The 15577-nt window shown below is 42.9% G+C and overlaps 1 protein-coding gene across 1 annotated transcript in view; it reads right to left on the minus strand.

Annotated features, from left to right (window-relative positions):
• The window catches only part of slkb (STE20-like kinase b), a 21407-nt gene extending 6038 nt beyond the window's left edge, over window positions 1-15369 (minus strand). Inside the window, exons 1-12 of the mRNA XM_041035800.1 lie at window positions 14619-15369; window positions 12837-13001; window positions 9959-10007; window positions 9562-9711; window positions 7334-7406; window positions 6977-7171; window positions 6702-6783; window positions 5603-5734; window positions 4083-4856; window positions 3733-3863; window positions 3286-3409; window positions 863-1042 (exon numbers count right to left, since the gene is read on the minus strand). Of these exons, the coding sequence (XP_040891734.1) occupies window positions 863-1042; window positions 3286-3409; window positions 3733-3863; window positions 4083-4856; window positions 5603-5734; window positions 6702-6783; window positions 6977-7171; window positions 7334-7406; window positions 9562-9711; window positions 9959-10007; window positions 12837-13001; window positions 14619-14768 (2205 nt within the window). The 5' untranslated portion in view covers window positions 14769-15369. The remainder of the gene's footprint in view (window positions 1-862; window positions 1043-3285; window positions 3410-3732; window positions 3864-4082; window positions 4857-5602; window positions 5735-6701; window positions 6784-6976; window positions 7172-7333; window positions 7407-9561; window positions 9712-9958; window positions 10008-12836; window positions 13002-14618) is intronic.
• Window positions 15370-15577: the final 208 nt, after the last annotated feature.

Raw genomic sequence — 15577 nt, forward strand, 5'->3', positions numbered from 1 at the left:
GAGATTTGCTGATAGCATAGCACAACTTTAGCTTGGTGTTGTCCTGATATACAGAAAAGACAGTGTGTGTGTGTAGTGTCAGGAGTAATGAGACACAGACGCTTTAAGAGACACAGGAAAGAGGCCAGATCCCAAATCTGAGGAGGCACCAAAACACACGCGAGGGGGGTTTCACTTACATCCTGTATGGGAGCGTTGCACAGGGTGTACGAGGACAACTGAAAGGACTGAATCATAACATGGGCCACTCCCTGCGGATCACAGTACATTACCTTCCTACACATTTCACTAAACACTGCACACACACGTACATTCTGAACCTGTGGTGGGCACTGCAAACTCAGGTAGGAAAATATGAAATCTGCCTCAAACAGCACAATAAATAAGTGTTGGCTAATGCTTCTCAACAGCAGACATGTAGAGGAGAGCTGAGAGTTCAAAATCCACCGCAAACCGAGCCATCGTTACCTCCTCTGGTGGGGCTTGGATAACATCGTCTTTAATACGTTTCATGATAGCATTTGTCACCTGCTTTGGAGAAAGCCCCACTTCCTGTTTGCCCTGTGTCAGGTCAGCAATTAGCAGTAAGAAGGAATAAAATGAGACAAACGCTGCGGACAGATTAGCATGACATGAGAAAATAAATGAGCAGTGGCAGCGCAGACTGATTTAGCGCCTGTACGGCTAAACGGAAGTTACGTAAAACACTTTAAAGACAGATCAGAGAGGCGTGTGTATGTCTCAGTATAAAAACAACCTTCTATTAATAGGAACCTTATGAGCTCCCCAGTCCTCCTTATAGGCAGGTAAAAGAAGTTTAGGGAAATGAAAGGTAGCAGAGTGATGTGATCTGCATGCTAACCTCTTTCTTGCGGTTTTTCAGCATGTTCTGGTACTTGGACAGCTCTTTGTCCTGCTCGGCTTTGATGCGCTTGGCCTCGTCCCTGAGCCGGTTGGTGTGCTCCTGCTCCAGCCTCTCGATCGTCTGCTTCTGCTGCCGCTCCAGGTTCTCCACCTCCTGGTCATACTGACGCTTCTTACTCTGCAGGACACAAAGGGTCAAATCATGTCAAAAAAAATTACTGGTTCTGGAAGAACTGAGCTGTCAGTGTCTAAAATCTTAAAAAGAGACATTTAGAAGAAGCTGTAAGACATGAAAGACGTCGGGTGGATGCCAGTTAAACAAAGTCTGTGGATGAATCACGCTTCTACGCTTTAAAAACTCTCAAGGAGGAAATATGTACAACTTTTTAAGAAGGCAGACAAATAACAAATTCAGTATTAAAGAAGCAGCTACACAGGTGACTCAACTGAAAACTGAGAGGCCATTAGCAGCGTGTGTTACCATTAAAAGAGATATAACCTCTGTTATGTACATTTTCAAAGGGATGTGAAGGAGTTCAGAAGAAGCCCAGTATGTATGGCATGAACTGCTGACGAACACAAGCTCTGTCATAAACACAGCTAATTATTTTATGTAATTAAATGGATGGAAAAAATGAACTGACACAGACATGAATATACGGAGAATGAACATGGCTACTGATCACCGTATTAATGACAGCTGAGCTGAGACATAGTAACATGACAACAAACATCTAAGACTCATTCACAAAGACAGGGGCAGTTGTACTAAGAAAGCAGTGTTTGCAACCTGCATGTTTTCAGTGTGTGATTTTCTTCAGCAGCTTCTGAATTACGCCTAGTGCTAAAGCTCAAAGATGCCCTGTGCGAGTGAAGGAGAGTTCATTTACCCACAAACTGAACAGTTATTAATAGCGACCCACCCCCTTAAATGCAAATGCAATGAAGAGTGAGATGTACGCTGCAGACACTCCAGCGTGCTGCAACTGTTTGATACGTACAGTTCGTATGTCTGTGGAAGAGCATGTCACACCTGTGCCTGAAAAACCAGTGCAAAAGCCTTTGTACATCTGGCCCTCACAACCACAAACCAACAACACACAAAAGAACAAAGTAACACTCAGATGAGTCATCGTCTTTTACACTTTTACTCCACATCTGGACGGCTTTATGTTTGAGGAAGGTCAAAAGCAAACGTTCACTTAACCACAGAATGAGTTTTAATAAATCCGGGTGCTTGTTATGGTCCACAGCAGTTTCCTTGTGCTGTTTCCAAATTTCGGAATTACACATTATGCAACTTCAAGAAAAGCTGAGTGGACCAAGCCAATTCACAAAACATGAACATAACTGAGTGTTCATGGGAGGTTTTGGATTACAGACTTTTTACCTCTGGACAAATGATCCAGGATTTATGCAACAGCAAATCAGTGAGGTGCTCTGACAGTCAGAGACGGCTGTATCAGATGTCTACTCATATAACACATATACATTCATGGATAATATCAACCTTTGTTCTATTTCTGTTCAAATTATCTGACTCCTTCTTAAATCTCTTTAGACTGGGAAGGAAAGAATTTAGAAAGTCACATATTTTGCCAAGTTGAGTTGAGATGACAGCTTCAGGTGAATTTTCATTTTACAGCAGTCGCTCCCAACGTAGATGCAAATAGTCAGGCTAAAACAACATCCTGTTACGAAGGTAATCAAAAACGGTGACTAACAGAACAAACGATGAAATAGTTCATTCAATAAACAGCCATGATACTTCAGGCTTTTTCTAAATAACCTGAGGGAAAAGCTGCCCTACATAAAAAAATACTTCCTTTTCAGGGACAGTCTTAGGAAGAGACATTCAACAGTAGTAACAGCAGTAGTTACAGTGTCACTTTTAGTTCAAAGGACTAAACTGTGTTTTAGTGTGTGTGCTCTCGTACTTCTATCATTGTGAGGACCTGTGGTAAACCTTAAGAGCGAGTATTTTTGGAGGAATCAATCAGTTCTTCAAAGTGCTGCTTCAGGGTTAAGACTTAGTTTTAGGTTAGAAGGTTAGAAATGGGTTTAGGTTAAGATAAGGACCGGGGTTTAGGGGAGTGTTAGGGTTAAGGGATTTTGTCAGCGAGGATCCTCACAGCGTGTCAGCACTGCATGCTCGCACTGCTTCCACCAACAAGGCTGAGACCTACAGGGTATAACTTACCAAAGACTGAATTAAAAATTCAAGGATCTGGTTATGGTCATTTAAAGCAAAGTGCTCATCAGCAGGACCAGGACTTAAAAGGTTTACAGAGAGCCACTGTCCGCCGGAGAATATTCAGACACACCACTGCAGTTTTGGTGGATGAATCTAAGGCCATGAATCAGAGTTTTTAAAAGAAATGTAGCTGTCTCAGCGCTGACAGTTCTGGTTGACTGACTTACTGTGGTTTCCTGTTCAAAGCGGCGGTAGATCTGTTCCTTTTGCTGTTGGAGCTTGTTGCTGAGCTGCTGCTGGGCCCTCTGCTCCTCCTTCTGTAAGAGACGCAGCTCCCTCAGCTCCTGGCGCCTGGAGACATGTAGGCGGAAACAAGAAGGAAGCAGAGGAAAAGAAAGACAGAACAATTATGGTAAGTGTGAGTCTTGTGGTTTAATGGGAAAAGCAGGTCACCGTGTTGAACAGGTATCACCTTTAATGGAGTACTTTGCTGAGCTTTGATATGAAGCACTGAGAGATACAATTCAGTAAGAAAAAAAAAAAAAGATTCAGCGTTTAGAGAGCTTAGCTCCACACAGGACAGGTTGTACACTGAGGTTCCTGGGCAACCCATTTCCATAGTGTTTGCATGAAACCGAGGCCCGGGGTGTATGTAAATGAGGACGGGTGAATACCTCAGGAATCTCATCTCCTCGTTCTTGGTGTCATTGTCGGTGATGATCTTTGATGTAGTCACACTAACTTCCACTCCATCCACAATGAATTTGCGAGTCTTTTTCAATGTCTTCTTCTGACGCTTGGTGTCCTGGAAAAAAAAAGTATGTATATATATATATATATATATATATATATATATATATATATATATATATATATATATATATATATATATCGTCAGCTCTGCAGGTCTGTCATTATACAGCTTCTAGTATTTTAAAAAGATGATATGATAGCGCTTCAGGACTAAATCTTTCACAAAAAGAAAACTAATGCTGCATTTGAGTGTGCGTACTGTATCTGTTACCTGTATGGACACAGATCCAGGCCCTTTTGTTTTGGACAGAAAGCTTGAGATAGACAGATTCAGGTCTACGCTGCTGTTGTCTGCAGCCGAGCCACTCCCCGAGTCTGAATCTCTCTCTTTGTCATCCTTAGCTTTGTCTGGAACTTTCTTCTCATCTTCTGCGTTTATTTCATCCTTTTCTGTGGGCTTCTCTCCATTCTCCTCTTTTGGGACATCTTTATCTTGCTCTGGTAGTGTCAGTGTCACCTTTAGGTGTTTGTACTGGTCCTCGTCCTCCTCCTCCTTCACTGGTGTGTTTGACTCCTCCACAACAGCCATCTTTTCCTCCTGAGGAGCCTCAGTGACCTCTAAGCTCTCTGTGCCGGCTTCTTCAATGGCAGGAACCTCGGCTGTGTCCACTTCCTTTTCATCCTCAACAGCTACGTCCAGCTGCTGCATTTCCTTTACAGGTGCCTCTGTTTCAGTCTCCTTCTCCGGTGAGGAAACGTCTACTCCTGCTTCTGGAAGCTTTTCCTCCACAGGTTTCTGTTCTACCTCTCCATCCTCAGCTGGAGTGTCTGAAACCTCCTCTGCACGCTCTTCTGCTGCAGGGGCAGCAGGCTCCTCCACAAAGCTAGCGTCCACATGGTTGGCCACAGTGAGATCAGTGGGTGTTGGCACAGGTAGAATTGGCTCAACCTTCTCAGGGACAGATTCCAGGATGGACGGAGAGAGGGGGATTTTCTCATCTTCTGAGCTGGCAACGCTGACATCGGATGGAGCGCGTTTGTGGCCCTGAAGCAGGAATGGAAATAAGTTAGGACTGTTAGTTTCTCCTGCCTTATTTCAGTCGGTTTCTGTCCTATATGTGTTTGCTTCTCTCCTTCTCTCTGTCCTCTGCTCACATTTACAGTCATTTAATACAACTGAATCCCCAATAAAGAGGTTCTCATCTATGTTTTTCTGTTTCTGTTGTCAGACAGAAACAGCACAAGCATGAAATAGTGACTGAAACATGGCCCATTAAGATACATGTTAACCAGTAAGCAATTTCCAAGCTGCTGCTCTGCTAAAATCCTCATTTTATAACCACAACGTCATCTGAGAAAATCAGCAAACACACAGGTTAAAGAAAACAGCCATCGGCCGTGCAGTTAACTGAACGAGATGCATAAAGAGGTGTGCAATATTGACGACTCTCGACTATGGACAGTAGCAAATGTTTGTCCGAAAAAGTCTCTAGATTTGTCTGTAAAAAAGTAGGTAAAGCGTTCTGAAAAGGCTGCAGATCTGGTGACCTAGGTGCAGAGTTGGCAACATTGCCTATTGACGCCCCCTTGGTGACATAACAGAAACTGTTCACCTCAATTTTGAAAGAGCAACAGCCAGTGGGGAAACTGCAACAGAAATTTGCATTTATAGGGCTGGCCCCGCTGCTATGGTCCAGCCCAAAAAAAAACATCCAACTACTAACCTTTTCTCTCAACAGTGTAAAAATCCCTTTTACAAACCATTTGCTGATTTTAGTTAAGTTTACTCACCAGATGTGCTTCTGTTTCTTCCTCCTCTTCTTCCTCTTTGTGCTCTTCAATCTCTTCAGTGACCTCAGCCTTCGCCTCAGCTATGAGCTCCCTCAGTGGCTTGTTGTCTGTCACACTGGACACAAACGAATGCTGTGCAGAAGACAAATAAAAATAACACAACTATAAATCAGGATGTGGTTTACATGTTGGTGCCCTGTGTATTGCACATGCTGTGGCGAACATTTTACCTGCTGCAGTAAAAACACAAACACTTCTTGCAGCAAAACACGACCGCCTGCCAAAAACTAATCCCATAGATTTTGAGACGTAAATTGCTCACGGTAGAACAGAATGGGATTATTTAGCTACAACAAAGTCAATCCAACAAACACACACTTAATACAGGCTGAACATTGCAACGTTCTTTCTTGCATCATTCCGTTACTCTGTCTCTCTTGGGGATTTTCACCTGTCTGAAAGTACTTCACAATAAACAAACAGATCAGTACACTTATTTAATGCAAAGCCAGATAAGACTACAAACACTACAAAGCTCTTATCAACCTCACCTTCTTCGGCTTAGAAATCTGCTGCACATATTCTATCGCAGGCCTGAGAATATGCAGCTTCTTTGATATCAAAACCTTCACTGGTGGCAGACCGCTATTTTGTATTTTCAAGCCCATGGAGTCTTCTTCTGCACAGAACAATCCTTGAGCTGCAGAGTTGTTCGGTATTTCCTGTGTCTGAGTACGGATGTGTCCTTACTGCCTCTGTGTAAGTAAGTGGCTCGGACTTGGCCGAGCACCTTAAACCCTATGGAAAAAGAAAATCCTGCTCCGCTGACGTCAGCTCAAGCACAGAGGGATGAGTGTCAGTCTTGCCAGGACACACGGTTCAGTACCTGAGACAGACCTGACACGGAGCAGCTAAACAGATGTCGTCTAGGACTCTGCTGCTTACGCTCTGAATGGCAGGTGGTACATGGGTATGGGATGGGAACAAGGCTTATCACTTGATTCAAGTGGCTATGTATGGAGCGGAGGGAAATGATAATGAAAAAGGGGTTCCGAGCTTGAGAGTGAAAACCATGTGTGAATGCTGAAGAGAAAAGTACCTGAAGAAGTTGTGTTGCATTCCACCTGTTGTCCACATTCTTGTCCAGACACCGCTTTAGGAAGTCACTGAATTCTGGGGACCTAAAGGGTGGAAGTGAAGAAAAAAAAAGGTTGAATCTGGTCTGTTTGGTGTAGCACATTGAAAAAAATGTATTTCGCCAAAATGACATAAAGGCAAATATCTAAGACGATCAGCAGAATAATGCAAAACCAGGTGGAATGGACATTCGTCCTTGTCCCTGACAGGACAATAAAACGTCATGCTGTGACTCACCAGCGTGACGGCTGCATCAGGGTAGGAGGATCGGACTTGGCTATTTTCAGCAGGACTCTCATGGGGTTCATCTCATGATTTGGCGGCTCAATCTGTGCAAGCTCAATCAAGGTGACCCCGAGGGACCAGATATCGGCCTTATAGTCATATGGGCGGTCCTTGGACGTCTCGCACATCACCACCTCAGGAGCCATCCTGGAAGGAAAGAAAGGAGGTCGTTGAGAGGAGATATGAAGCTCATGGATGTTTACTGTATTTTGTGCAACAACGGCCAAGAGCCAAACCGATGGTAGGTGATAGCGTACTTCAGTTTTTAATGACTACGAAATCGTTTTTTAAAATTTATTTTCCCCTCACCAGTAAGGCGTTCCAATGAAAGAGTCTCTCCTCTGCAGCGTTTTGGTGTTTTTGGCAGACACGCCAAAGTCAGCTGGAAGACATGTGATTGAAGGCAAACCAGAGATTAGCCAATGGAACACCACTGTCATCAATCATGTTCCAAATGTAGCCACAAAAAAACAAACACAAGCCCAAAGTGAAAAAAACGATGAGCAGCACACATGCTAATCTCATCAGTGCATTAAATGAACACAAAATAACGCAGCCTATGAAAACATATGCTGTTATAACAGCCTTCTCACATTTGCATGATGACAGCATGCCTTGTTTGTATCTTGTGTGAGTAACGGCTCATGGGTTTCCCAGCAGGCAGTTGCACAGGCACCTCTGTGTGTGTGTGTGTGTGTGTTATGTCACTGGACAAAATGCTTGTTGTGTGTTATTCCAATGAGCCTGTTCCATCCACCAGCGGTGACTCATACCCCTCTAACTAAGCTACATCTACCGCATCTGCTGGATACATGTGCTGGTGAGCACACACTGAGCAGCAGGATCAACTGATCACTGCTGTGCACTGAGGCCACTAATTCACATCATCATGTCTGAAACGACCATGCAACAGTAAAAGTATGCAGTAAATGTCCCAGTGAATTTCTTTTACAGCTCTTTTATGAAGCTGCTCTGCACTTATTTCCCACATCAACTTCACTTGTCAAAGAGAGAACTCTTCAGCCTGTGAAAACTGCTGTGTAACATCTTTGGTGACTGTAGAAGAAGCTTTCTAAAGTGAGAGAGAGTGACATGGACACTGAGACTACAAATTTTCAGCAGAAAGCTTGTGTTAGAAACTTGGGGTGTGGATTTTGAAAGACATGGGCATGTACAGGGCAGGGACGTGTCTGATGAAAGATTACAGTGAGTTGCATTATGGGGAATGTGGGATCCCGTGTTTAAGAGCGAGCTCTTAGTTCTTAGACAAATACCAGTTTTAGACAGCAGTCAGCTCAACGTGTGTGGGATCTGCGTAGGACCCACTCACGGGACAGCACCTGATTCCCACTGTTAACAGTGACTCCACTCTGCAGTGTAGCTTCAAACATTTCACTGATAAACCTGAGAATTATTCTGAATCATTTACCAGATCAAAGTTATGTTTCAGTGTCCATCTGCACACTCCCTCTGTCTCGACTGCCCACACATGTACTTCTATTTCTTTGTTCACAGGGCTTAAAGGACATTTACAACTCAGTATCATTTAATTAATGTCCATTCCTGAGAGCAACAACAGTTCACTAAAGCCAGGCAGCGTCCCACCCATATTCAACCCTGCCTAAGAGGAGGGCAGATTGAGCTATGATGCAGGTCTAACCCCTGTCAATGTGTCAGTTTGAATGGGGTTTTACAGTTGGGATAATCAGGATCTCCCATTTCAATTCTGATTTAATATTTAATTATTTATTAATGCTAGCAGGAATAAGGGCCAAAGCTACAACAATAAGGCCCACAGTGTAACACACGGCAAAATATGTAAGTAAATATGGGAGCTCAGACTCTATGTCAAAAGCTTCTGGAAACCTTCTGCAGCAGGAACAAGAGCAGCACAAGGCAAAGTTCACACAAGGTCACAACATACTTTGTTATGACCGTTTAACATGCACACAGTGTAATGTCATGAGAAAGATCATGTGACCCTGTAAGCTTCTTGCATTAGAAGGGCTAAAATAATGAGTGTGACAAACTTCTAAGCGGCAAAGTTGTTTTTCTGATCTGTATGTTATCACATGATACCACCGCTCCTCAGTTTTCAGCAGCTCAGATAACTGAATGTAACAATGTGTTTGGGCTGTGTTTGGGAAAGAGGCAGTAAATGGATGGTTTCACTTTGCATTTCTGTGCCATTTCCAGCAGTTTAATCATGAGGAAACATGAGGAAAGTACAGGGAGACTATGGCTGGAGGCACATAGCCTACATTGCTAGACTGTGAACTCATTTATGATTTTTCCCTTTGAAACGTAGAAAAAAATTACATAACTGAACCAGGAAACATCTACTTGTAAGGCCAATCACTTCACCCTAGTCCTCAACTTTTCTGTATGTATTACACAGTTCACAGTTTGTTTTCTCTTCACATCGATTGAAGGTTTGAATCAAACAAATTCTGGGTGTTATAGAAAACAGGGTGACACAGGGTCTGTTGCTACCTTGCTTGTAAAATGACAAGTGTTAGATCTAACTTTGACCTTACCCAGCTTCACATCACCATCCAGCGTGAGGAGGATGTTTCCGGCCTTCAGGTCTCTGTGGATGATTTTGCTGTCATGGAGGTAGACAAGGGCCTGCAGAGTCTGCCTACACACCACCCTGATCTGAGGCTCTGTCAGGGATCTCTCCAGTTCTGCAGATGGGGTGAGGGTAATAGAAACAAATGCTTAGCATTCCTCAGCCAGGAATACACTAATGCAACCAACTCACAGGAGGTAATAAGGACTAAGTTACATTTATGGTATTGATGAATGAAAAATGTCATATGTAGGTGGTCTACAGAGCCCTTTTGATGTCTTAAAGAGGTCTTTTAATTTGCTGCTCAGTGCTGCTTTCAGAGCAGATGATAACCTGTATTCAGAGAGGAAATGCTGACTCACCGAGCATGACAGCATCCACAGCCCCTCCTGCACAGAACTCGATGAGGATCTGCCAGGGACAGGGAAAAAAACCATAGAGTCATGTGTTTTTCCTACATCTGCAAAACAGGTATTTATTCATATAAAAAATGTGCGTAACATAAAATAGTATTTATTTGTTTATTACTGCATAATATTTAGAGGTTAGCAGTGAGCTCTGCCACAGATTGAATTTGAAATGCAGGTGAGCGCAGGCTATTCATGAGGCACTCACACACTGGCTGAACCTCGTGACCTCTGAAATCTATTGTGAGGATCTGGAAGGTTCTCAAGTTCAGAGAGAAACCTCAATGTATCTGGTCTGCTGGAACCTTCATTGTACACATACAAAACCAAAAGGGCCTCATCATCATCAACATCATCATCATGTACACAACTACTGACTTGACTAAGGCAATTTGAGAATGAACCTCCACCCAACCTGCGTGAATGAAACACTCTGAGCCCTTAAAGGCATTTAGGAGCTTTCAGAATGGCTGTTGACGTAAGAGGATTGGCCCAGTTGGGGCCACTTTGTGGAAAGGGTTTCACACAGCTGTTAGCTAGCTTGCTAGCTACATTGCCGACTTTAGGTCTTATTCTGTAAATAGGATTAGAGTATCTAGGGAGTATTATTATGGCAGAAGGTATGGCAAAGCATCTGGAGCAGTGTGTCTTAATTGAGCTTAAACACAAGGCTAACCTCGTAGCGTGATGCTAACTCACACTCTGCACAGAGATTTAGGGAAGATCTAACCAAATGCTACACCTAAGGAAGAGGAAGTAGCCGCACTTCTGCAATTTTGTTACCACTGAGAAACTAATTGTGGTTGATACGTTGGTTAAGACCTTTGTTTTTGTTACAGGGTCAACCTGTACCTAAAATGACAAGTTACAAAATCATGTAAACATCCTATTTTCCAAAGAAGGACTAAGGCTAACTCTCACCAAGGTTCAATGGCATTCCACGATTCAGCTGAGCTTTTCAAGACTGTTCCACTTCCAACAACAAAGCCCTTACAAGACACACAATGCCTCAAGTCTCAGAACAGTCTTGGCTATTCAACATGCACACCATTATAGTGTTTCTCTGTAGGCGTGCTGTTGTTTTAGTGGCTCTGCTGTTGTACAATGGCCCCTACAGTGGTTTTCAGAGTGGCAGCTGGCAGAGAGGAACCATAGGTCAGGGCTGCGGCTTCCTCTCCCACTTGTTTATTTGACACACACAAATACGTGGAGAAGCATGCACCCGTATATTTTCTAATCCATTCATCTGGCACAGAGAGGGAGGGTATGAGGCTGAATATGATCTCACCTACAAGTTCAAGACCTGAAAGGGATGAAAATACCAGCTACATCACAGTAATCAAAACATGAAAACAGAGAATAGGAACTGTTGCTGTGCAACTGAAACTGCAGCGTGAAACAAAGGTCAGTGGGTGACATCAATTTAACATTTAGTTATAAAGTCAGTCACCTCCCAGACTCTCTTGGGATTATGTGGAATGAAGCCTTTCATGTCCAGGAGGAAATGTCCTGGACACTCTCTCCTCTTTGCACGAACAGGTGCCACACAGGCCAAGATACAAATCAACAGACAACCTCCATGTGACCTGTTCCTGTGGCCATTGTTCAGAGGACAATGGGGAGGAAAAGGGCCGAGCAGGCAATTAAATGCACTGAAATTAAATAGTCAGGTACTCATAGGCTTTTATAATGACCTGACTGTCTTTTTAGATGCTTATGTATTGACTCACATGGGCCAAGGCATGGTACTTCCGATCATGCTACCGCCTGCGGATGCCAATGCCCTGTTTCTAAATCTGTCCTTCCTCTATATATTTTATGTTTTGGAGAGAATTAATTTAAAAAAGAAATTTCAGGCTTTAGCATCGAGTGGAAAGATTTTCTCTGCCATGCAGTATGTTATTTGCTCAGATGATTAAATATTCTACGGTGTGTATGACAGGAAAGAGAAAACCCCTGAATTACTGATTGGACTAACCTGTAATCTACCTCGGTCACTGTGAGTTCCCCACATGCACTGTTTATTTATTAATGAAGACTCCCCTTGCTTTTAGGCCTTGAGTATAATCCATCTGAACTGACACTGGTTTGCCCCAGGGCAAACATAAAAGCCACTAAGGCACTGTATCTACACAACAAATCAGTATTTTCAGGAGCTCATCACTGATTCTCCAATGGTATGAAATATACCTTCAATTCAGAATTTGTGTTGCAAGGAATAGAAAAACTTGTGGTACTTTTCAAAGATAAAAGATGACCAAATATACATGTTTTTGTTTGGAATAAGTACCAACTACAGTGAACAACAAAGGCATTTAAGAATGAACTCATATCATAAGTGGATGGATCATAAAGTGGTATGATGATTAACAGCTCTAAAAGCTGCTTGTTTCCGCTGCTCGTGTGAACTCTGGCCTCAAATTTTGATAAGAATAGTAGGAAAGGAACTTGATTTCTTGCAAAAGACTTGCACTAATAGTACAGTGATGCAACTTAAAGGCGTAGATGAAACTGTGGGTGTCCACGCTGAGCCCATACTACCATTATAGCACAGAACAACTAGGGCAGTAATTCTTCTGTGATTTATAGAGCAACTTTACTTTTAGGGGGAAATTTACTACTACATTTGCTCTTTTTTATCCAAGTTTAAGGCTGCAGAAGCTGCAATGTTAAAAAATTTACTGGATACTCCATCATAATATAAACATTAATCTCATTTGTGTTTTAGAAAGAAGCTTTGCTGTATTAGGTCCATATTTTCCTTTGCTCCAGAGGAAACAGAGAGGAAACAACATTAACACTGTGACTCTAGAGAGTTCTTCCCACTACTCACCCAGAGTTTGCTCTCATAATAGAAAGCATCAAGCAGTTTGACAATGTTTTGGTGGTCACAGGAGGCCAGGATGTCAATCTCCACCATGTAGTCCTCCAGCTCCTCCTCGCTCTTTGTGTCAATAACTTTGGCTGCAGCGAGGATGCCCGTCTGTTTGTTCTGGGCCTGTAGGATGAGAATGTTATTAGACTCTTGTATGGCCAAAGGACTCATTTAACTCACTCGGGCCCCCTTGTCTCATATTGTGATCTAGCTCAGAAAATTTGTGTTTGTTCTCAAGACTCATATACGCCAAAAGTGGTTTATGTTGGACTTGAAGCTGTCTTAACCTCAGACCTGCGACAAACACCCCACATGGCCATTAAAAGGATCTAAAAACAACAAATAACACTCTGCTTTGGTGTAGGTCCCAGTAAGTCAGCAGAACATGAGACTTGTCTCGTTAAAGTGGAAACTTCTGATGTTTGCTTTGGCTTCACTGCAGGCAGGATGTGCTCGATGAAGTTGCTGCTGTGATATGGGATGCAGCCACTTCCTGGTGACCTGCCCATGTTCTGTGGTCAGCCGTACACGCCATTTAAAAAAAAAAAAAAAAACTATTGACTCTTTGGTACTTAAAGCTGACAGCTGATCTCTCACTGTGAATGAATGGAGAGTGGAGACTCTCCAAGCGATGCATTAAAGTAGTGATGCTTTACAACTGTGACAGACCAAAACCCAGACACTGCAATTTACAGAGCTCCTTCGGTTTGACTCTGGAGTGCCACTGCCTGTAGCACAAACACGAAGCGCTTCCATGGAATAATGACGATAAAGGATCGGTTCTGGTCTTTTTTTCCTCTCTTAAACAGTAGGTCTAGCTCATGTGAGCCTTGCAGTGGAATGCTGGGAAACTGGCAACCTGTGACTAAACCACTGTGCAAGAAGATTAGGCTTAATTTAAGTATGATACAAAGTAACACTGGCATGAGATCTTGGGTAAGTTTGACGATTTCAAAGCATCCATATATAGCCTTTGGCGACAAAGAACAAAAATAAGAGCATGTAAACTGTATTATTAGCCACAGACTTCCTGGTTATTGGACTTGGTAGAACCCTCCTGTGTAATAACATTTACTGTCACTCATGCAAATGAAGCTCCTGGCTCCAGCTATGCATTAGGGTCAAAACAAACAATGGCACTATTAAAATGATGACCAGGGGACTGCTCTGACACTGGGCCAGCTTTCTGAAAATGTAAAGAGAGAATTATTTGGCTGGTTTGTTTGCCTGAACTGTACTGTGTTGTATGCATGAGATTTTAAAGTGAGCTGAGGAGTGGATAGGATGAACATCTGTATGTATACGACCAGGGAAATGTTAACTTTTCTGTTTCTGCCTGCCAAAAAGACCACTTTGTGAAGATGTCACTTTCCACCAGTGGGTGAATCTGACAACATTTGGTTGTCCTCCACATGTAAACAAACTTCATAAGGACAAGGGTTAGACAAACATGTTGGATAACTGTGGAGTATTAGCTCAGCAGTCATATCTGACACCACCTCTGTCACAGGGCTGGTGTGTTGTTTGAAGATGGTGAGTGGGTCAAAGCAATACAAGACTGAAGTCACACTGCTGGCACGCTGCGGTCTGCCCTCAGAGAAAGGCATTGTTAGGAGTGAGGAGGATACAGAAGACTCAAGTTTTAGTCCATTTTATGAAAACACACCGTCTGCCTTAATATAACAAACAGAGGAAAGGCTACTCTCCACAAAGAGCTGCTCTATAGGAGACAGTACCTACCTTGAACACTTTTCCAAAGGCTCCATCTCCCAGTTCACCAATTATGTCCCATATTTCCTCTGGATTTTCATCTCTGCGCACATGTTCATACTGTTTCTTCTTCTTCTCAGCTCCCAATTTGAATATTTTACGGAAATTAAAAAATGACATACTGAATCCCGGGTCATTCAGTTGTAAAGTTGACAAAAGAATTCACTTTAAAACGTGTAAGTAGTGTCGGTTTCCTCCAATAGTTTACTGTAGCATAGGCGTTAAAATGTTAGGAATAACAAAGTTGTCCCATTAACTAGTTATAAATATCCGTCTGGTCAACACAGAATGTAGCTTTCATAATAGTTAGGATCAAAACCTAGCTTAGCCTTTGGCTGCTTTGGCCAGTCCAGAAAATAGGTCTTTCGCACATCACGGGTCATTGTTAAGCCCTAAAATAATAATGAGAGGTTAACCTAGACGTGTCCCGACATCTGAAATCTGCCTAAACAAGACTTTATTTTAATGCAAAGTAGTACGAGAAGCTCGACGTTGTTCCAACTCCTGACGACCCACTGGCCCGACAACCCTGTGAGCTCTTCCCTCTCAACCAAAAGAAGAAACAAGATGAGTAAGGCGTTCTTCCAAACAGTTGTATTCCACAGAGTAATTCATTAGTTTCCTTTAGAATAAAAACGGGTACGGTTGGTCCGTGTATTAACACTGACTAATAAAACGGTGAAACAGTCATCTTTCCCGTGGTGTGGGACGGGTTTACTAATCTAGCGGATTTAGTGTTGATGCGCGTTCACGCGTGCGAGCGACCGTGGCTCTTTCTCTTCGTGCTCCTCGTGTCTGACAGTTGGCGGGGTCCAGTTCAGTCTTCTGCTGCCCTCGCCTGTACGGGAGACAAAACACAATGAATGTGGGGGATGTTTAAAGTGTTCACAACGACACTGCAGCACATTTTCATGAATTAAAACTGTTAG

The sequence above is a fragment of the Toxotes jaculatrix genome, chromosome 4, assembly GCF_017976425.1.
Source record: "Toxotes jaculatrix isolate fToxJac2 chromosome 4, fToxJac2.pri, whole genome shotgun sequence".
NCBI lineage: Eukaryota > Metazoa > Chordata > Actinopteri > Toxotidae > Toxotes > Toxotes jaculatrix.